General features: G+C 35.9%; 1 protein-coding gene across 4 annotated transcripts in view; it reads left to right on the forward strand.

The window, feature by feature from the left end:
• The window catches only part of PIBF1 (progesterone immunomodulatory binding factor 1), a 201,140-nt gene that overhangs the window by 101,738 nt on the left and 75,242 nt on the right, over positions 1–24,160 (forward strand). For all 4 annotated transcript variants that reach the window (XR_003004349.1, XR_003004348.1, XM_024753941.1 and 1 more), the window contains exons 11-12: positions 14,844–15,009; positions 19,990–20,140. Coding sequence is in view for 2 of the 4 variants with exons in the window: in XM_024753941.1 (XP_024609709.1) it covers positions 14,844–15,009; positions 19,990–20,140 (317 nt within the window). In the remaining 2 variants the exon portion in view is untranslated. The remainder of the gene's footprint in view (positions 1–14,843; positions 15,010–19,989; positions 20,141–24,160) is intronic.

Genomic DNA, 24,160 nt, shown 5'->3' on the forward strand with positions numbered 1-24,160 from the left:
CCCGTGCGTTCTCCTGGGGAAGTTGTCCCTGGATCCCGTGACCCTGGCAGTGGTGGGCTGCACAGGCTCCCCGGAAGGGGAATGTGGATAGTGACCTGTGCTCACACACAGGCTTCTTGGTGGCAGCAGCAGCAGCCTTAGCATCTCATGCACGTCTCTGGGGTCCGCACTAGTAGCCGCAGCTCGCGCCCGTCTCTGGAACTCGTTTAAGCAGTGCTCTTAATCCCCTCTCCTCGCGCACCAGGAAACAAAGAGGGAAGAAAAAGTCTCTTGCCTCTTCGGCAGGTCCAGACTCGATAGTGCTCTTTTATTAATAGTGTAGGATATTTTTTTCCTTTGGGCTTAGTCTGACTTCGGTTGCTCAGAGGGTGGCGCGTGCAGAGGCTTCACACCCATCCTTTCAGACCAGATTTCCTGGTGTGAAATGTTATGGGTTTATTTTTGTAGCTCCTTTTCTTCTCTTGTGTTTCCCACTTAGAGAATTTCGTTTAGCATTTGTTGTAGAACTGGTTTGGTGGTGCTGAATTCTCTTAGCTTTTGCTTGTCTGTAAAGCTTTTGACTTCTCTGTCAAGTCTGAATGAGATCCTTACTGGGTAGAGTAATCTTGGTTGTAGGTTCTTCCCTTTCATCACTTTATTTTTTTAATTAATTTATTTTTATTTATTTATTTATTTTATTATATTTTTTTTTGGCCGCATTGGGTCTTCGTTGCTGTGTGCAGGCTTTCTCTAGTTGCGGCAAGCAGGGGCTACTCTTTGTTTTTGGTGTGCGGGCTTCTCATTGTGGTGGCTTCTCTTTGTTGCGGAGCACAGGCTCTAGGCACGCGGGCTTCAGTAGTTGCGGCATGCAGGCTCAGTAGTTGTGCCTCGCAGGCTCTAGAGCACAGGCTTAGTAGTTGTGGCACACGGGCTTTGTTTCTCCGCGGCATGTGGGATCTTCCTGGACCAGGGCTTGAACCTGTGTCCTCTGCATTGGCAGGGGGATTCTTAACCACTGTTCCACCAGGGAAGCCCATCATCACTTTAAATATATCATGCCACTCCCTTCTGGCTTGTAGAGTTTCTGCTGAGAAATCAGCTGTTAACCTTATGGGAGTTCCCTTGCATGTTATTTGTCATTTTTCCCTTGTTGCTTTCAGTAATTTTTCTTTGTCTTCAATTTTTGCCAGTTTGATTACTGTGTGTCTCAGCATGTTTCTCCTTGGGTTTATCCTGCCTGGGACTCTCTGCGCTTCCTGGACTTGGGTGGCTATTTCATTTCCCACACTAGGGAAGTTTTCATCTGTAATATCTTTAAATATTTTCTTGGATGCTTTCTCTCTCTCTTCTCCTTCTGGGACCCCTGTAATGTGAATGTTGTTGCTTAATGTTGTCCCAGAGGTCTCTTAGGCTGTCTTCATTTATTTTCATTCTTTTTTCTTTATTCTGTTCTGTGGCAGTGAATTCCACCATTCTGTCTTCTAGGTCACTTAGCCGTTCTTTTGCCTCAGTTTTTCTGCTATTGATTCCTTCTTGTGTATTTTTCATTTCAGTTACTGTGTTGTTCACCTCCGTTTGTTTGTTCTTTAATTCTTCTCGGTGTTTTTTCTCTAATTCTAGGTCTTTGTTAAACATTTCTTACATTTTCTCAATCTTTGCCTCCATTCTTTTTCCGAGGTCCTGGATCATCTTCATTATCATTATTCTGAATTCCTTTTCTGGAAGGTTGCCTATCTCCACTTCATTAGTTGTTTTTCTGGGGTTTTGTTTTGTTCCTTCATCTGGTACAAAATCCTCTGCCTTTTTATTTTATCTTATCTTTCTGTGAATGTGATTTTCCTTCCACAGGCTGCAGAATTGTAGTCCTTGCTCCTGCTGTCTGCCCTCTTTCTGGAGACAAAATCAGTGACATCATCTGCCTTCCAGTGGAAAGAGTACTTTGTGATGTACCAGTGTTAGCCTGTCTGATATAATAGGTCATACAATACGGGGAAGGAAGTTCACTGCTTTTTATATTTTTTCACTGTTGGAATCCCTAGATGGTACTGTTGTCAGATTTTCATCTTTTGCCACAGTATCCACTCAAAAACAATTTTTTTCCATTTGTTTTTTTGGTGTGTTTGTGATCTTCACAGTGTGATTGATTATGTTTCTTTTTTAAGATAATCTTTAACACCTGCTTGTGGTGTAGTTGTGAGGCTGCATCCCAGAAATAATTATTATATGTGTTAAGTATCTTTGCTTCTATATTTATTGATTCTTTTAAGAGAACAATATTAGCATCAAAATTTGCGTTGATTATGGTCTTTGCAAGCCAATGTGTCCTCCCTACACAGTGTCTTATATTTCCAAATAAAGCTATTGAGAGAATACTCAATGGAAAGGATTTTATGAAAACTCAAAGAAAAAGTGACACCCTTTTTGCCTTCCGAATGATTTGAGGGAAAGACCTCATCTTATATTCACACCCGTACTGTAGGTATTGGTGGGGCACAGAGCCAACTTTGTCCAAAGCAACAGGAATAACTTTTCTCTCTAGATTTCTTTCTAGGACATCGATAACACCTTTAATGATTTGAACCTCCTTAAACCCCACACCTAAACCCAGGTTTACTCTCCCCATGGGGAGTCATTGTGTGTTTGATTCTTTTCGTGGACAGCCCTGGCCTGTTTCATCTTCTTTTTTCACCTTTCAGTCATGCCCTTTGCCTCTGCTGTCTTCCTTCTTTAGTTGTGTCTGTCCACACTTAGCTGCCAACAGGGTATTGCTGGAGTTTGTGTATGTCTTTTTGGTACATACTTTATTTTTATTTAAAATTTTTTTTCTCTCTTGGATACAGGTTGTTATAGGGTAAGAGCCCAGAAATTTGAGGCAGGCCTGGGTGCAAATTTCAGCTTTGTTACTTACTTGGGCAAGTTACTAACTTTTCTAAGTCTCAGTTTCTTTATCTCTGAAAAGAGAATAATCTGAAACTCTGTGTTAAAATTTTAGAGATGATTAAGTGAAAAGCATATATATACATGAATAGCAAATATAAACATAAGGCACTAAAACGTTGGGCTCCTTTCCTTTGTATTGTTTTGTACACATGCTGACAGGAGTCGTGCCAGTTCAAGTTTCCTCGTAGTAAAATCCTATAGAGTTCATCTCTGACGTTTGATCACAAACCTCTCTCTCACTTGCTATTCTAACCGAGACCCAAAGCCTCCTACTGCTTTGGGTCTCGATTAGAATAGCAAGTGAGAGAAAAGGAAGAGGCGGCAGGCCGTAATCAGTGGGCGGTAATAAAAGTGCCAACTTTCCCCCAGCCTAGGGAGGAGGAGCACGAGAAGCAACCAACAGTTGCTGGGATGGAAGGGTATATATAGGAAAAGTATAGGGAGACAGGTGAGGCTCCGGAAAATATTTAAGGGGAGAAAGCATTTCTTCAAAGTACTAATGTGAGATTTTTTTAATGTTTAATTTTTTTATGTTTAATTTTTTTCATTCAATTAATACTTATCTTTGAGTATATGAGATACTTTATTATTTCACTTTTATCCTGATGCATTTGTAGCCATAAATAGACAGTTAAATAAGTACCTAGGTATGCAGACATTTTCTGAAATTTTATAAGCTTTCTCATTTGACAAACGGCTGTAGAAAATAAAAAGTATGATAATAACATGATATGTTAACTGTGCTAATATAACATTGTCTTATCTATCTAGTTGTTTGAAAATCCCAAGGTAGTATTGTATAGAAAAACTAATAAGCAGTTATTTAGTCCGTTAAGTCTAATGAGAGAAATTTAGAGATGAGGAAGTAGACCTAACAGAGTGATTTAGTTCTTCTCATTATTATGTTATGTTTTTCTTCTTCATTTCTGTTTTACATGCCTTCATGAGAGACATTCATGCTAGTGAGTTGCACTTATATTTTTTAAATTGTGTGTACATTTTGCAACAACTTTAACTCCTTACAGAATTTAGATATATCATGCTATCATGTCACACTAACTTTGCTCCTTGTTTGTATGTCTGTTTTTTAAATGTTTTTTGAATGTGGTCACATCTCCATCCTACCACCTTAGCCATTAGGTAAACTACATTTTTAGAAACTTTAATCTTTCTTGTAGCTCATTCATACCTATCCCATCATTTTGGTTTCTTTTTCCTTCATTCCCCGTGATTTGTTTTCAGCTTACACTGACACCCAAACCTGGAAATAATCATCTTAATTCACTAGTTTTGTCACACTTCAGAAAAGACTGTCCCTCATCAGATTAGTTTATGATACTTTAGTGTTTTCTACCCTGGCTTGAACCGACTTAGTAATTTCAGTTTTATAACACCCAAAATGGTTAATATGACTCCATTTATTCATTCAGTAAAGAGTCATTAAGAGTTTCTTATATACCAGATGATACACTAGATCCTAAGAATCCAGAGATACATTAAACAAGATTCTTGTACTTGAGTAACTTTTAATTGTACAAGGCACTGTTGTGAGCATTTCACTTATATTTGCTCATTTAGTCAACTAGAACTCAGTATTCCCAAGTCTGTCCTTAGAGATTTTGATGCAGTAGGTCTAAGGTGGAACCGCGGCATCTAGAATTCTTATAAGTACCACAAGTAGTTCTGAGGTCATTCCTGATTGGGCAGATGGAATCAAGCTTAGGAGTCATCCTCACACTTAGAAAATAAAAAAGTCTTCCTAGTGATCCAGCTCTACTATCAAACTCTATGATTTTGAAGACCCAGGACTCTGGTTTCTAGATCCCTATTCAGGAATTTTCTGAGAGTTCGCATGGAATTCTTTAGCCTATTTTCAAAACACATTTATATAAGTTAAGGTTTGTAGTTTTTGCCTGTTAATAGGAAGTTAGTCTAAATGACCTTTATATTCCTTTTTGCCTTATACAGTACTTTGTGTGTTAGCTGTAGTAAGTTGATATCCTTTCTTTGCACTATGTCTTCTGGAAAAATAGGACAAAACCATGATTAGCTTATATTCTGCTTGTTCATACCTGACACTATTCTTCATAAAAGCATCCCCCCAAAGTGTATTTTCTTATGCATTTTTTTTAAGACTTCATTTTTTTAGAGCAGTTTTGGGCTCACAACAAAGTTGAGAGGAAAGTACATACAGCAAACTTAATGACTTTTTTTAGATTCAGCTTTATAATATTCTGATCTTTTTCTTTAATGTAGCCTAACACTCTAGGGTCTGTATTGAAAGCAGCATGAAATAGTTTTGAGTACTCTGATGCACTGATATAATAAATACTCTTGGTTCAGAGGATGATTCAAGTTGAATTTTTAGTGTTGTCATGTTGCCACCAAAGAGAAAACAGCTCCCCATTCAAACACTGTTATAAAATATTTTACTCTAATTTTATCTCATGCATGCTTTGATTTATTTTAAGGCTACATTCCTTTCATTATATTTGTTTCACTTAAGTACTTACTTTTATCTTCACATACCTGGTATCAATTTTTTGCCTTTATAGACAGCCAAATATTACTACATATTGTTTATTAATGACATTACATATTTTATTTGATCATGATATGATAGATGCATTGAATTACTCTAAATGCATGCTTGAAATTCTTATAAATCCATGGTACAGTTGTTAAACATACTCAGCATTTTTAACTCAGCAAAAAAAAGATCTCTCACATTCATTTAAGAATAAGCTTGTAAGCCAAAAATGACAGATGTAGTATTACAGCTGATCAGTGGACTTGTTGAAGAAATCATCTAAATGGCAGAAGCATTTGGACAGATACCCAAACGCCTTTTAAATTCCTTCCTCATGTCCTGTAGTAATCATTGTTGCAACATAGATGGTCGTTTTATAAGTTTTTTCTGCCTGCTTTTTCAGTTTTGAAAATTTCACACTTGAAATGGAAAGACCAGAGTTACTAGAATTCTGTTTCTCTGTAATGTTTTATATATATATATCTTTAAACTGCAGTCATTGCTCTTCTAACTTTCACTGAAAATAGTTTGGATTCAGTATCTAAGTATATATTTTAAAATTTTGTAATATCGAGATGACAAAAATAAAAGAACAGTTGGTAGAACACTAGGTAGCAATAATGTATAAAAGTAAAATCTTAAAAATAACACTTTCCATTTCAATGTCAATGAAAATAAAACAATTTCAGATATATTCTCTAATATATATTAATTGTTTTAAACATGTTTTCTACCTTCAAAGCTTTCACATGGGCAACGTGGTCCTATCAGTAAATTTCTCTCATTACATACAGCAATTCTCGATTAGAAAACAAACACTTCCCAGTGGGAGGGCATATTAACAGGATAGTAAATTAGTATGTAATCCGAATAATAGGAGATTCTGACCTACTCCCCTTTCCAACTGATATATAAATTCATAAATTGAAGAATATAACTATATATTTAAATATTAAAGATATAATGATATGAAAAGTTATTTTTAAAGAAATACCTGTAGAAATTTTCACAAATCCTCCTTTCAAAATTCAATTGTAAGTTCTGGTATTAATTTGTATAAATGTAAATGTGTATATAAATGTGCATTAATTTGAAATATGTAAAACTACATAAAATTGTGGTTTTTTAATTTGGGGTTTGTTTTGTTTGCTTTTTAAAGTAATGGATTAGAAATTATAGATTAGGTCTGGTAGAGCAGGAGTACTTATTTCTGGCTTCAGAGATCTTTCAGGTGTTTTCAGGATATTAAAAAACTTAACCAACCAAAGATTTAGCTTTACTAGACAGTGATGATGTAGTGATAAGTACTTCATCCCTTACTTGGCTAATAAATACTTTTATTTTGAAGTAAAATGTATGTCAACCAAGATTATTTAAATGGAAAGTGCTTAAGTTTACATTTTTTAATTGCCCATATCAAAAATTTTTGAGTTGCCTTTAGCAAAATTAATTTTAAGTCAAACCACATAATGTAAAAAGAGTAACTTTATTTCCACCCTCCCATCTCCCAGATACCTTTACCTACAGTAATATCATTTCTCCCAAATGTACACTTTTCTTTTTAGATATCTGTAAATGTCCTTATGTGATTTTAGATATATCCGTGATACATGTCTAAATATGTGCATACGTAATGAGTCAAGTTTATATTTTTTTAAAGAAACACATCAGGATATATGGATCCAAACAATAATATCCTCCACAAAGTAGACATATTTGGGCCTCATATACTTTTCCCAACTATCCTGGCATTGCTCATTATGGTTACTTTATAGCACAGCCTTTAATTGTAAGAGCCTTCTTCCTTCAAAGATGTATTTTGTTTCTGGAAATTCATACTTTGCTCAGAGTAAAGAATAAACTGGGTACGACTATTTGGTATGAACAATGAAGTAAGAAATTTGGGAGATGCTAAATGTCTGACAATAGAGGAATAATAAAGAATGGAAAATTATGTGTCCAATAAAAATAATATTTATAAAAGGCGTTTAATAGCATAGGAAGATTTTTAAGTTATATCTGGGGGGAAAAGATAGCGAATTCTATATGAATATATAATTTACATATATAATGTGCATAGCAAACATGTTTATATATGATAATATCAAATATTGGTGAGGAAGTAGAGGAACCATATTTCATACACTTCTGGTACCATTTTTCATTGATACTGCCACTTGGGAGGGAAATTGGGCAGTATCTCTTAAAATTTTAAATCTTTTGATTCAACAATTCTACTTCATGATGATCTTTCTTAGAGAAACATTCGCTCGTGAAGTGGAGGCATTATTTATGGTGGCCTTTGAAGCACTGTGTGTAATTAAAAATTGGAAACAATCTAAATGTTCATTAGTTTAGGATAAAATAAATGAATTATAGAATTAAATGATTATGTCCACATTGTGACCTACTGTGTAGCAAATGGAAAGAATGAAGTAGAAACATGGATGGATCCCAAAACATATTCTTAGGTGAAAAAAATTTGCAGACTGTATGTGACATGAGCCACTTTTTAAAAAATGAAAAAGGAGACTGATATGTCCTTCTGTGTATAATACACATGTATTGTTTAAAAAAAAGAAAAGAGGGCTTCTCTGGTGGCACAGTGGTTGAGAGTCCAACTGCTGATGCAGGGGACAAGTTCGTGCCCCGGTCCGGGAAGATCCCACATGCCGCGGAGCGGCTGGGCCCGGGAGCCATGGCCGCTGAGCCTGCGCATCCGGAGCCTGTGCTCCGCAACGGGAGAGGCCACAACGGTGAGAGGCCCACGTATGGAAAAAAAAAAAAAGAAAAGAAAAACCACAATGAGGATGCACAGAAAAGTGATAAATAGGAGGTCTTTAATCTTTACTTGTAATATTTGAAGTTTCTTCCCTAAGAATGGATGTGATAAATTACAGAATTAAAAATAAAAACTTGAAAATATTTACTTGTGCAGAGAAGGAGATATATGAAAACATAAACAGCAATTATCATTATGAGCTTACAGTTGACATTTTCTTCTATTTTCTGTATTTTCTAAAATTCTATAATAAATGTGTTATTTGTATAATCAAGACAAAAATTGTAAAGCTATTTTCAAAAAGACACACTATAAATGATGAAAGGACATTTCTTATGTGGCTTATGAATTACTTCAGAATAAAAATGAATTCAAAGCATTTCTTTTTTTTTTTTTTTTTTTTTTTTTGAGTCCCCTGCATCGGCAGGCGGACTCTCAACCACTGTGCCACCAGGGAAGCCCCAAAGCATTTCTTAAGTTGATCGAATTGTTTGTTCAAATAAGTGTCTATTTCCCAGTCCTGTGAAATAGTAGCATTCATCCTGATGTCACCAATGCATTTGTTAAAAATTCAGTCCTCTTTGTTCTAGTTACAGTTCATATAGATTAGACTCTCTAGTAAATCCATTAGTATAGTTTGGGTAGGTAATTTTAACTACTGGTTTAAGATACCAAGTTTCAAATCAGTGTGAAGGACTCCTATTGCCTTCATATTTTTAACATTGTATCTCTTTAAAATGAAAAAGTCTTTATTATATAAATCTTATATAATACATATAATCTTTACATGGCCAGTAACTATTTTTTATTAATCATTTATTTTAGTTTTAAAATATAGATTTTATTAAATCCTTTGCTCAAATATCACCTTCTAACAGAGCGATGCCTTCCCTGCCCAACGTCTTTAACATAACACCACCACTAATATCTCTATCATTCTCTCTACCCTCACTCTATTATTATTATTAGAATTTATTAGCTTATCACCCAACTTTTGTTTGCCTTTTCATCATTACAATGTGAGATCCTTAAAGAGTAGTGATGCTATTTGTGTTTCTCTGGTATCTAATAGTACCTGGCACATTTAGGTGCACAATAAATATTTTTAAATGAATTAGATGTTGAGGAATGAAATATTCTGGTTGGGACTTCCCTGGTGTTCCAGTGGTTAAGACTCCACGCTTCCATTGCAGGGGGTATGGATTCGATCCCTGGTGGAGGAACTAAGATCCCTCATGCTGTGCAGCATGGCCACAAAAAAAAAAAAAAGAAAAACAAGAAAAAAAAAAGAAAGAAAGAAATATTCTGGTTAATGGAAAGTTAGTCCTATATAAAACAGCAGATATGAAAGAGGAAATAAAAAGTGTACTTTTGTAAAAAGTATTAAGTGTCTTGTACTTCATACTCATTATGCTTTAAATATGTAGTTGATAGAATACCAGTTAATATAAGATTAGATATGGGTCTATAAATATAGATATACAGATAGATACTATTGAGAGTAAAAAAAATATTTAGGGATAATTGAAAAATCAGTAGTTTAGTATCTTTAACCTAAGATGATTAGCTTTTCCTCAGTTCATAGAAGCAGAAAATCCAAACAAACAGGTTTTTGTGTCCTGTTTTCTTTTTCCCCCCTCAATTCTTAATTGGCATAAGTGGATCTTAGGGTTTGGTTAACTATCACTCAGTGACTCATCCAGAAGCATTTTCAGCATGTGGTACAGGGCTAGTAATACATGTAGAACAGGTTCAGAAACACAACCGAAATTCTCTGTAAATAGAATGGAGATGAGTTTTATCCCCTGAGAATTACAAATAGCAGGGACAAAGAGTAGTTAAGGTGTGGATTAGTTAAAATGAATAATTCAAAGGGAATTGAACATCAACTCAATGAAGCCTTATTAAAAGAATAAGGAGAGGGCTTCCCTGGTGGCGCAATGGTTGAGAGTCCGCCTGCCGATGCAGGGGACACGGGTTCGTGCCCCCGTCCGGGAGGATCCCACATGCCGCAGAGCAGCTGGGCCCCTGAGCCATGGCCGCTGAGCCTGCGCGTCCGGAGCCTGTGCTCCACAACGTGAGAGGCCACAACAGTGAAAGGCCCGTGTACCGCAAAAAATAAAATAAAAGGACAAAGAGGAGCCCGAAACACCAGAATAAAATGGGATCAGTGTCCCACTCAGGTAAGCAAGATTGATTCTCAGTTGCTTAGAGATGGCAGCTTCTGCCCTTGTCAACTCCAGTTTCCCACAGCGAAATCCCTATCTGGAGTCTCAGGCCCATCTCTGTTTAAAAGCAATTTTTTTTTAATACACGTAGAAAGTTTATCAGCAGCGTATGCGCCAGTTGCTTGTCGAATTTAGAATTAAATTATCCTCCCCAACACAAAGGATTTAGTGGTCCAGCCATGACTACCTGCTCCCATGTATTCTTTTAAACCCCACAAGTATTTTCTCTATATTGACCCAGAGTCCCTTGCAAAACTTAATCTAACTGATGCCTAACTACTAAAATCCTTCCCTGAACCCTTTCCTGTAACTGGAAATACTGTTACTTTGCTTAACTTCTTTTACCAATCTTCCTTGTGCAGGTGTTATTTCCTGTGCTCTTTATCTATCTATAGTTGTTCTCCTGAACATAGACAAATGCCTTGTCTCAGCTGCTTCACTGCCTTACTTCTAAACTGGACCAGCTCTCAGAAAATCTTAATGGAAGGACCACTTACTGGTCCTGGTGATTATAGGAACCTTACCACTTAATATAATATTTGGGGGTATTTTGCCTTAGAAAGTCTATCTAGGAAATGAGATTAGATAATTGGGTTCAGAATAAATATCCAGTTTTATTTTTTATTTTTTTTTAATTTTATTTATTTATTTTGGCCATGCCACGCTGCATGCAGGATGCAGGATCTTAGTTCCCCGACCAGGGATCGAACCCGTGACCCCTACAGCGGAAGCGTGGAGTCTTAACCACTGGACTGCCAGGGAAGTCCCATATCCAGTTTTAATATTGGAGAAGCCATGAACATTTTGTGGATAAAATTCAAAGATCAGTTGTTGTTTCTCATTGCAATAAAAACTAAAATGAATAATTATAGGAGTCTTTGACTTTCGTACCAGTGATAATCCTGTTGATAGAGATTGGAATAAACAAGCATTGCTTGGCTTAATACATCAGAGTGTAATGAGCAAACTTTTCACCATCATATATATGTAAAGACTGCTGATGTAAATATTGTTATGAAAACCTGTTGTTATTTAGTGTTTTATCTGGTGCTTTTGTTCAAGTGAGCTCTCCCATTTCTGAGAACAGAATTCCATGTTGATGTCTCTCCTGCAGTTATTTCTCAGCACTGCAGAATATGCCATGCTGCTTGGAGTTTAATTCACCATAGCTGAGAGCATTTCTCATGGGTTAACATCTCTGTTGTTTCCTGTCTAATTGCTGATTTTCACCTTTTAACAGGTAAAATTCTCCTTGTTTGTCCAGCCCAAAGTACGTTGCAGTGAATATTCCTTGAGAGCAAAAACAGTTCATTCTAGGTCCTTATATTACTATTTTTAAAGTAGTATGTGATTTATGAAAAAGTCGTATGAAAACTAAAAACCCAGCTAGCATAAAGACTCATCTAGTCACGTTGGGGGCCTGGGCTAACAATAGTTGGAGATTCTGATTATACTTTAACTTTGTAAGAAATGTGACCTCTTAAGGTTACTAGGTTAGGATATCAAACATAAACTTGTTAACATGTGAATAATATTGACTTAGTTCAAATAAGATGTTCACATTAAGAGGATAAAATGAGAAGTCTGAGTCAACAAAGTAAAATGTGACAGGTTATATTAGCAAAACAAGTAGGAGGAAGTTACCTGAGATTGTCAGCCTGTACCCTTGTCATCTGTTCCTCACTCTGGAACTGCTTTTGCAGCTCTAATGTTTCCTCAGCATTTTCACAGTTCAACTTAAATTAGAAGAGTAACTATTATTACAAAGTCAGAATGATTTGAGGCAGATTTTCTTTTAGTGTGTAAGCAACATGAGAATAGATGAGTCCTTTAGAATTATCATTTGAGGTGGGGGTGGTGGTGGTATGAATTGGGAGATTGGGATTGACGTATATACACTAATATGTATAAAATAGATAACTAATAAGAACCTGATGTATAAAAAAATAAAAAATAAGTATATCTGGTTAAAAAGAATTATCATTTGGTTCATAGAAGTGTCATTTTATTAAACTTAGTATCCTCAAATTTCTAGGAGATAACTACTTAACTGTTCAGTATAGGGGAAGAATAATAGTGCTAAAAGTAACTTTCAAGTGTCATATAATGAATAAGAAGAGCAGGTGAAATCTAAAAGCTAAGTCTTTCATTTCCTGTTTGGAGTTAGCATTGACCTCAGAATTAACCACAATGTCCTGAATCCAGAAAAAGGCAAACTTTGCTGTTTAATTTTTTCGAAACAAATTCTTTTAAAGATAAATAGCACATTCCAAATGACTTATCAAGAATATATTTCAGTAATGAAGTCTAGTGTGTCTCACAGTTTAACATACAAATAGGTATGGATTTCACATACGTTTTATGCATTTATAAGACAATTTACCCCAGGGAGTACAGGGCATTTTCATGTCAGTAAATTGTTGAATTAATAAATTTTTGAGTAAAATAATTTTTTACTACTTCACATCCATGATGATGGCTATCATCAAAGAGACAATGGTAAGTTTTGATAAGGATGTGGAGAACTTACCACCCTCGTAATTGCTGGTGAGAATGTGCAGCCACATTGAAAAGCAGTTTGGCAGTTCCTCAAAAAGTTAAAACTGGAGTGACCATATGACCTAGCTGTTCTTTTATACATACATAAAATTAATGCCTGGACTTTCCAGAAAGTTAAAGACACAAGCTGCATTCACCTTAAAGCCTTGGTATGAATTAAAGAATGTGTAGCAATATGCTTGAATGGAACTTCCACCAATCTGATTGTGAGATGCTTTTACTAAAGATAAGAGTACCAAGAGTGAAGTAGCCTGTAGCAAGTATCTAAATGCCTATTTTCTCTGGTTATACTTTGAATGTTATTGTCACTTACAAGAGTGAAATGACCTTTAAAACACATTTGAAAGTTTATCTGAACTCAGAAATGTCAGTTAAGAGTACTGTGTAATAGTGGAAAGATCATTCCTGTAGACTCAAACATAGCTGAATTTGAGACCCCACCTGAAATTTACCAGCACCTTCTTCCTGTTTAAAGAAATTAATCTCTGAACCTCTCTTTTTTCATCTGCAAAATACCTCATAGAGCTCTTGTAAGGATTAAATGAAATACTGTGAATAAAACAGACTATGCTCTCTGCTTCCCGCCCTGCACATACTCTTGTTTCTACTTCCGAGAGTACTTTCCACCCCGTACCTCCGCCTGCTGCGCACACACAAACACACACCTGCACAAACTGAGTTAAATCTTCTTCCTGTAGGTTCCCATCGAACCTAGGGATTACCTTATTGAAGCACTTACCATATTCTATTGAATTTTCATGTATATTTTCCTCTCTTCCCCAGAAAACTAAGTTCTTTTTTTTTTTTTGCCACGCCACGCAGCTTGTGGGATCTCAGTTCCCCAACCAGGGTCTCAGTTCCTGGAACAGGGACTGAACCCTGGGCCACAGCATTGAAAGCGCCAATCCTAACCACTAGACCACCAGGGAACTCCCGAAAACTAAGTTCTTTAAGGGGGAAGAAAAAAAAGAAAACCTATTTTGTCTTCCATTGTATACATATTTGCCTGGCATGGTGTCTAGCTCAATAAATATTTGAAAAAATGAATTTTAGGAACATCTAGCATTATACTGGGTTCATAATAGCTCCCTGAAAAGGTGTAATATGTCTTTGTTTGCTTTCTGTTAGAACACAGTCAACTTGAAGCATTTTCAAATCTATAATATACAGTGAAATATATGTTAAATGGAAATGTTTTCATTACTAGCTATACCTATGGAATGAAGAGAATGTTTCTTATCTGTGTTGTAATAGACTGCTTATCGTTTTATATTTATCTTTGTACTTTGTACATTGTGTTTTCTTGTAATATTCAGATATATACATTTACTAACTTAAAAATTTATTTTACAAATATCTCAAGAAGATGCAGGTTAATGTGCATATTTCACGCCATTCTTCTCCATCTGATATTATTTAGACTTAGATGAAATAGCAAGTTTGGAAACAATGCTATAGATTTAAGAAGGCCTATGAAATATATGGAAATTAAGTCATTTTAAGCAATATAACTGAAATTTGTTCTTACCATTTTTTATTTTAAATGTCTTACAAAATAATAATAATCATAGAGAGGTAATAACTATTTTTGGATGGAAGGAATGAAAAGAAGGGAGGAGTAGAGGAAGTTTAATTGGTATGTTTTGTTTCCTGGACTTAGCATATTTCCATACATATGCCTCTCTAAATTATTTACAAAAGCTTTGCTGAATAAATAAAAGTTATTAACTGCATAATAATATGGGGATATAGAAAAAAGTAGAAGTAATGTTTATGTTTCTATAAATCGAGATTTCTTTAGTGTTTCATAATTTTCTTCTTTCAGGTACAGAGAACTACAACTTAGTACAGAAAGCAAAGTAACAGAATTTCTCCATCAAAGTAAAATAAAATCTTTTGAAAGTGAGCGTGCTCAGCTTCTACAAGAGGAGACTGCAAGAAATCTCACACAATGTCAGTTGGAATGTGAAAAATATCAGAAAAAATTGGAGGTACATATACAAGCTTTTCTTTTAAAATTAACACAGACTGTAAGCTCCATAAGTACAAGGTCTGTATCATATTGAGCTTTATAAATAATATTTGTGTTATGTATGAGAACAAGCCTGTGTCCTTAAGTTTTAGAGATCTCTTATCAAGAGGACATATCTTCCTCTTTTAGATAAAGAGGTGGAAAGAAGGAATGGACCATTTCTAAGAAAAGGAATGCAAATTGCCATAGGTCTGTTTGTTGTTTTTAAAATACTGGCAAAAGTACCCTTAAATCAGAAATCTCATTTAGCTAGAAAATGGAGGGCTTCCCTGGTGGCACAGTGGTTAAGAATCCTCCTGCCAATGCAGGGGACAGGGTTTGAGCCCTGGTCCAGGAAGATCCCACATGCCGCGGAGCAACTAAGCCCGCGAGCCACAACTACTGAGTCCATGTGCCACAACTACTGAAGCCCGCGTGCCTAGAGCCTGTGCTCCACAACAAGAGAAGCCACTGCAATGAGAAGCTTGTGCACAGCAATGAAGAGTAGCCCCGCTCCCTGCAACTAGAAAAAGCCCACGTGCAGCAATGAAGACCCAATTCAGCCAAAAATAAATAAATTTATTTAAAAAATAATAAAAAATTAAAAAAATAAAAACACTGAATGAGGGACTTCCCTCGTGGTCCATGCTAAGACTCCATGCTTCCAATGCAGGGGACCCAGGTTCAATCCCTGGTCAGGGAACTAGGTCTCACATGCCGCAACTGAAGATCCCACATGCTGCAACTAAGCATGGGACTTCCCTGGCGCTCCAGTGGTTAAGACTTCGCCTTCCAATGCACTGGGTGTGAGTTCCATCCCTGGTTGGGGAGCTAAGATCCCACATGCCTCATGGCCAAAAAACCAAAATGTAAAACAGAAACAATATTGTAACAAACTCAATAAAGATTTTAAAAATGGTCCACATCAATAAAATCTTTAAAAAATAAATAAAAAATAATAAAAATTAAAAACATAGAATGAAAGGTGCACTAATACCATTAAAAATTAAAAACATGGAAATATCATTAACATGATTAATTAGCTAATGATGTAAGTATTCATTACAACAATCTTTCAGAAATATCATTTCTGAAGAGTACTCTGTTAAGTAAAACTAACAAAATAGAGTCTCAGAAAATAAAGCCTTAGGGAAAAACATAAAAACAATGTTAAATAATACATATTTAAAGAAACGTAAGTGAAAATTGTAGATGATGCTTACTTCTAAACAAAGCAGTGTTCAGCATTTAAAACTTCTTCAGGTACCTTCTTTGGGAAATTGCTGCAGTCATAATCTGCTACTGCCGACTCTCCCACACATTTTAGATTAGATTAGCTCTGATTTTGTATTCATCTTTTGCAAATTTTTCATGGTTTAATTTTATAATTCCTAGCAATTTCTTTTTCTTTTCACATTGGATGGCTGTGCTTAAGGATATGTTTGGGATGGGGAGGTGGGGTTATATTTAGGAAGGTAAAGAAGCACTTCCCCTCTCTCTGTACTGAAACAAACATTTCACTAACCAGTACTTCACAACATACAGTGCTGATATTTTCTAAGCCATTCTATTCTATTATTTTTAGCTGGTTGGAGTTTAAATTGATTTCACGACCTCCTAAACGTTGTGACTTTAGGAGGTCTATGGGAAAGTGGTATGAAAACCACTTTCCCATAGACCTACCCACTTGGTCTGTGGATGCAGGTGACTAATAATTATTGTGTTCTCTTGTGTAAAGGTCTTACATGGAAAAACAACTTTGTAAAAAATATCATGATTCTAAAAACTTTGGTTGATGAAACTGAAGCTGTAGGGGAGTTTCTTTACAGCTTCTCCTTTGTTAAACTAGGATCTTTGAGAGGACAAGGACTGTTTGTTTATTACTGTGTCACCAATGCCTAACACAGCGCCTCACTCATGGTGGATGTTCAATAAGTATTTGATGAGTGAGTGACTGGTTTGATGAAAGCTAATATAATACCATTGTTTGAATCCATTTTTCTGATAGCAGAAGGTATCTTAGAGAATTGTTATTTATAATGAATTTAGAGAGAAATAATTTTGTGAAAGGTAGAGATTGCTATAATTATGTACTTTTCAGTGGCTTTTACCCAGTATTCTCATTGATTTATAACTTGGGAACAATTTGTTTTATTTTTACATAATTATGAATTGCCAAAAGCTTTCAAAACACTGGCTTTATATTTTTGTCTCTTTTTAAAGCAATTATTGACCTATAATTTTGTATTTTCATTCATTTTATATATGTGTTATCTATATAATTTTATATAATTTTGTATTATTACTAAAAGGAAGGAGATATCCACTGTGAAAGCTTGATATTTAATGGATTCCTAAAAGCAGTTGACCTATTTTTTGCATTCGTGTTTAAACTCAAATGTTCATAGACTGGTTTTTTCCTAAAGAATCTTTAATGTAATAGCCTTCCATGCGTCCAAGAATCAAGTTCTTCAATGGCTTTTCAGAAACTGTAATAAATTTTTTCATAGCAGCCACTCAGACAAATCCATAGTAAAGGAGAATTCACTACCATGGGGTACTGAGGTATTGGAAGGTACCCCAAATCAAAAGTTTCTTACAATCTCTTCTCTATGTTATGAATGAGAATTTTAAATTGTACCTCTCAATTTAATACTACTTTTAAGTCTCTTCTTTAGATAGTATTTTATGAAATATCTCATCTTCAGCATTTTGATTCTTTATCTCTTTATATATCCATTTCTGCATTTTTTCTTTGTGTGGTATTTTTATTGGAGAAAGTGGGGTACAGATGAAAGGTATCAGTTGTGCTGTAGGAATTGCCATTTAACACTATCCTTACTGATCCTCTCTTTGACAAGGAATTCAGCCACCAGATTCTTAATGAATTACATCGCAATGTAGTGAACTCTCTGAAAGCTCCAGATTGTTAAACCGTGCGGTGATTTTGTTATAATAAATTCTCTAGAAAACATTTCCAGCCAGCAAGAATGAATAATGCTAAAACAGGAATTTTCTTTTTCTGACCCAATCAGGGACACTAGAAATCATACTACAGATATTATTCCCATGTTATTCTTTCTCCGCCCTTCAAAGGAATGTATTTGGAGGGTGGGAATGATGTTTAGTTTATCTAGGGTTAGGGGAGGGGGGGTTAATTAATTTATTTATTTGTTTGGCCGTACCGTGCAGCATGCGGGAGCTTAGTTCCCCAACCAAGGATCAAACCCATGCCCTCTGCACTGGGAGCACGGAGTCTTAACCACTGGACCACCAGGGAAGTCCCTGGGGTGGGGGGGGAGTTCTGATGGAAATAATTGAAGAAAATGAGGTGGAATAGATTAAAAGAATATTAAATCAAAATTTCTGCTTGTTAAAAACTGTAAATAGATCTTCCACATCTTTCTCGCCATCACAGGAAGCACACAATCACATACATTTGTTAAGGTGAACTTTGTCATTAGAGAAACTAATAGAGAATTCAGAATAATTAAAGCAGTACATCTCATTTTTACAAACCATTTAATACGAAGTTCTCATAGTTGTATTTCCTGCAGTGGTAATAATATTTTTCAGCACTTTTACTATGTTCTAGGTACTCTGCTAAGCACTGTGAGTTTATCCTGTCACGTAATCCTTCCAGCAATATTCTGAGGTAGGCATAGAAAGAATAATTACCTAAGATCACAACGAATAAGTGTCAAAGACCGGACTGAAATCCAAATCTTTCTGGCTCCAAACCATATTCTTACCATAATATTCTATTGCTTCTCAGGAAATACTACATTACTTATGTTGTGTTAGGAAGTAAGTGTAATACCACCCCATAATTTAGTCTGTACTAGTAAGTAAACTTTCTAGGTAGTTGGAATTTAATGTAAGCATTAGAACATTCCTTTGTTGCTAGAAATGTCTCCTGTTTTAGTGAATTCATTATTGTCACCCTAGTGATTCCTTCAATGAGTTACCATAGGAAAATTCAGGATTTTTTGTTCTTACATAAAATAACTCCAATTTCCATGTCTTTTATATCTCTTTTTAATAATTTTTTAGCCTTTCTTTCTATACAAAGGCATTTTCTGATACTGCCCCGAGTAGCACTTCACATTTACATTTTGATTTGCTGCTTTGGATTTTTGATTGTTCAGCAAACCAAAAATCTTATTAAAACCATGGTAAGAGTAAATGAAATAGGACTTCCCTGGTGGCGCAGTGGTTAAGAACCCGCCTGCCAATGCAGGGGACACAGGTTCGAACCCTGGTCCGGGAAGATCCCATATGCCACGGAGCAACTAAGCCTGTGTGCCACAACTACTGAGCCTGCGCTCTAAAGCCTGCAAGCTACAACTACTGAGCCCATGTGCCACAACTACTGAAGCCTGCACACCTAAAGCCCGTGCTCCGCAACACGAGAAGCCACTGCAGTGAGAAGCCCACGCACCGCAGCGAAGAGTAGCCCCTACTCACTGCAACTAGAGAAAGCCTGCACACAGCAGCGAAGACCCAATGCAGACATAAATAAATAAATAAATTTTAAAAAAGTCTAAATGAAATAATCTCTGGTGAAAAACTGAAGGACTCATTATGAGTGTATAATTTTTACATACAGCTCTGTAAGCCTTTCTCAAATACCTGTGGTCACCAGATAAATAACCTCCACCTAGGTGAGGAGTATAACATTAATGAATTTTTTGAATTCTAATAAGCAAATGCTAATGTTACTCCTATAACTATTACTAAGTTTTAATATTTTTTCAATTTATATAATAAAGTGCTTCATAATTTTCATTTAAAAACAAATTATTTTCCTCAGAAATAAATGTATTTTACCTCCTCAGTCATCTTAATTGAGCTACTTCATGTCTAAATCATTAAAAAAAAATTTTGTATCATGTTTTTTTTGTCTTAACTGTCAACCTATTTAATTCTGCTTTTGCAATTTTTTTTCTTCCACTCTTAGGTTTTAACTAAAGAATTTTACAGTCTCCAAGCCTCTTCTGAGAAACGTATTACCGAACTTCAAGCACAGAACTCTGAACATCAGGCAAGGCTAGACATTTATGAGAAACTGGAAAAAGAGCTTGATGAAATAATAATGCAAACTGCAGAAAGTAAGTCTCCCACCACTCCACACACAGCTTTTTTTTCTGGCAGCACAAGGAACCTGATATTGTTTCTAAAACTGCTTGAAATATAACTTGTACCTTTTTGTTTGAAAGAATACTTGACATTTTAAAAATTAGTTAACTTTGGACTTGCCTGGTGGCGCAGTGGCTTAGAGTCTGCCTGCCAGTGCAGGGGACACAGGTTCAAGCCCTGGTCCGGGAAGATCCCACATGCCACAGAGCAGCTAAGTCTGTGCACCACAACTACTGAGCCTGCACTCTAGAGCCCGCGAGCCACAACTACTGAAGCCCATGCTCCTAGAGCCCGTGTTCCACAACAAGAGAAGCCACTGCAATGAGAAGCCTGCGCACCGTAACGAATAATAGCCTCACTCACCGCAACTAGGGAAAGCCTGTGCACAGCAATGAAGACCCAAAACAGCCTAATTAATTAATTAATTTTTTAAAATTAGTTAACTTTAATTCTAGTAGTTGAGATCAAAAAAAATATAACTATGATCGATTTTATCTTTTCACTTATTTACCTCACTCATTCAGCAATAAAGTGATTACATATGCCAAGGTTTTATCTTTTCATTTATTTAGCTCATTCATTAAACAATTATTAAGTGAATACATATGCCAGGATCTGGGGATATGGAGTTCATGCAATAATTCTTGCTTATAGGTATTCCTAATCTAGTCTGCTGGGAGAGACAAACATATTAACAGATAATTAAAGTGCTATTAGCAAGAGAGAGGCAGTTCTTGGTGTAAGTACAGAAGAGATCTTGAGTTAATTCCATGTTGGAGGTGAGGAATCCCTGAGAGGGGAGATGACATTTGAATGAGGGACAGATAGAAATTGAAGGACAGATAGAAATTCATTGCATACACTGTGTTATAGACTTTGACTTTAATTTCTACTTCTTTTTTTTTCCTCTTATTGTCTGTCTTCCAGTGTTGTCCCTGACTCCAAGGGAATATTCTAAATTAACATTTCACCATTGATTGTGATGTTTGCTACAGTACATTATTTCTGTTCAGAAGTCAGAAATAATAGTGGCATTCTTATAAAAATGGGTTTAAAAACTTCAATTGAAGTTGAGGTTGACTTTATATGGGGCACCTTTTCTCATAAAGACTGTATTGTGTTGATAGCCCAGTTTAAGAAAAACTTTTGTTTTATTCCTATCATTGCCTTTTTTTTTTAATTTCCAAGGCCAGTGTCTGATAATTACAATAGTTTCCAAATTTATCTTCAGTTTCTTCATGGAGTCTGAGTAATCTTTATAAAATACAGATTTGATCATACCATGCACCTGCTTTAATTCCCCTATCAACTTTAAACAGCCTAAAGTCAAATTCCTTAGCATGTCTTTTTATGATTAGACTTATTTATCTTTGTACTTTTTTATGCCTTGCCATTCCCTATCATATTGCATTATTTTGAAAGTTCCACACTTCTGTATCTCTATAGTTTTGCAGATATCCCTCTGTCTAAACAAATTAGGAGTAGAAGAGAACTTCCTCAATCTGATAAAAAATATCTAGAAAAAACGTACAGCTAATATTATACCTAATGATGAAATATCAGATGCTTTCCCTTTAAAGGAGAGAACCAGGCAAGGATTTCTATTTTCATAACTTACATTAAACATTGTATTTGAACTCCTAGCCCGTGAACTAAGGCAAGAAAGGAAAAATAAGTATAAAGATCGGAAAGGCATAGGAAGACTGTATTTTCAGATTACAAAGCAATCACTAACACTGATAAGTAAATTTAACAGGCTATAATAATTACACAGAAATATACTAGAAGCTCAGACTTCCCTGGTGGTGCCGTGGTTAAGAATCCACCTGCCAGTGCAGGGGACATGGGTTCGATCCCTGGTTGGGGAACTGAGATCCCACATGCTGCAGAGCAACTAAGCCTGTGCGCCACAACCACTGAGCCTGCGCTCTGGAGCCCGCGAGCCATGACTGCTGAGCCCGTGCACCGCAACTACTGAAGCCTGCACACCCTAGAGGCCACACACTGAAACTACTGAGCCCATGCACCGCAACTACTGAAGCCCGCATGCTTTAGGGCCTGCGTGCCCCAACTACTGAGCCCACATGCTACAACTACTGAAGCCCACGCACATGGAGCCCATGCTCCTCAACAAGAGAAGCCACCACAATGAGAAGCCTGCGCACCGCAACAAAGAGTAGCCCCCGCTTGCTGCAACTAGAGAAAGCCCCTGCTCAGCTACAAAGACCCAATGCAGCCAAAAATAAATAAAATTAAAAAAAAAAAATATATATATATATATATATACACACACACACACAGACACACTAGAAGCAAACAGTTGGAAAAAGAAATTTAAAAAGCAATTTCATTTACAATAGTATCAAAAAACATAAAATATGTAGGAATAGATTGAACAACATGAAATACAAACCATTGCTAAGAAAAATTAAGGAAGACTTGCTAAAACATCAATAGATATATCATGAATTCTATAAATTCAATATTGTTCTAATCATAATTCCTTTTTAACATTTTTGTATTCCATTTATGTGGAAATTCAAAGGACTTATTAAAAGGTCTACTTTTAATAATACCAGGGCACACCTACCAGAATGGCTGAAATTAGCAAGACTGGTTATACCAGACGTTGGTGAGACTGTGGAAGAACTGACACTTTGTTATAAAACCAAACAGCCTATCCAGTGATCCAGCAATTTCATTCCTAGTTATTTGCCTAAAGGCAAAGAAAACATATGCATACTAGAATAACCAAAATAATTTGAAAAAAAAAAGAACAAGATTGGAAGAGTTACACTTCAAGACAATATAAAGCTATAGCATCAAGCTAGTATACTACTGACATAAAGAAAGACAAATACAACAACAAAATGGAATAGAGAACTAAGAAAGAGACCCACACTTGTCTGATTATTTGATTTTTTATAAAGGAAGCATACCATTCAGCTAGAGAAAGGAAAGTTTGTTCAATAAATGGTGCTTGGGCTTCCCTGGTGGCGTAGTGGTTGAGAGTCCCCCTGCCGATGCAGGGGCCACGGGTTCATGCCCCGGTCCGGGAAGATCCCACATGCCATGGAGCGGCTAGGCCCGTGAGCCATGGCCGCTGAGCCTGCGTGTCCGGAGCCTGTGCTCCGTAACGCAAGAGGCCACAACAGCAAGAGGCCCGCATACCGCCAAAAAAAAAAAAAAATTCATGTTTGAGTGGACCCAAGCAGTTCAAACCCTGTTGTTCAAGGGTCAACTATTTATATTTCTCAAAATTCATTGAATGATAGACTTAAGATTTGTACCTTTCACCATATGTAAATTTTATTTTTAGAAAGGAACTATAAGTAATATTCAACTATAGTTGATGATTTACATGTTGAACTGTTTGGAGGTGAAGGCACAGGTCTGCAACTTATTTTGAAATGCATCAAAAAAATAAGATGGATTCATGAATGGATACAGTGATAGATGAATGTGTGAGAAATAAATATAGTACGATGTTTAATTTTGAATCCAGATGTTGGATATATGAGTGTACACTTCTTTCAGCTTTTCCATGAGTGTAAATATTTTCTAAACAAAATCTTTAGAAAAGATACATAAATTAATTTTTTGCTATGATATTTTATAAACCATCTTAAAAGTATCTTAGAATAAAATACATTTGTTTGTACTTGGAAGATTAGTAAACTAGGTTCTTTTCTATCTGTTGACATTGGAAATTAGAATATTCCTATCCTTGTTTAACGAATTCTTACTGATTAAACAAAATTTGTAAGATGTAAGTGCAGAACATTCTTTTTTAGTACTATAGTGTGTACAATATTCAAAGGATTATCATCTGATTCAGCTGAGATGAAGATGGTTAGACTTCATTTGTTAAGGTGTAACCATGGCAAATTACAGTATCCTGTTTACACTTGAATTGCTTTTTGTAATCAAATAAGTTTAATGTTTGTATATTTGAGGAGTTTCGTTTTCAAAGATCGTCATCAGATTGTTAA

The sequence above is a fragment of the Neophocaena asiaeorientalis genome, unplaced genomic scaffold, assembly GCF_003031525.2.
Source record: "Neophocaena asiaeorientalis asiaeorientalis breed wild unplaced genomic scaffold, Neophocaena_asiaeorientalis_V1.1 scaffold212, whole genome shotgun sequence".
NCBI lineage: Eukaryota > Metazoa > Chordata > Mammalia > Artiodactyla > Phocoenidae > Neophocaena > Neophocaena asiaeorientalis.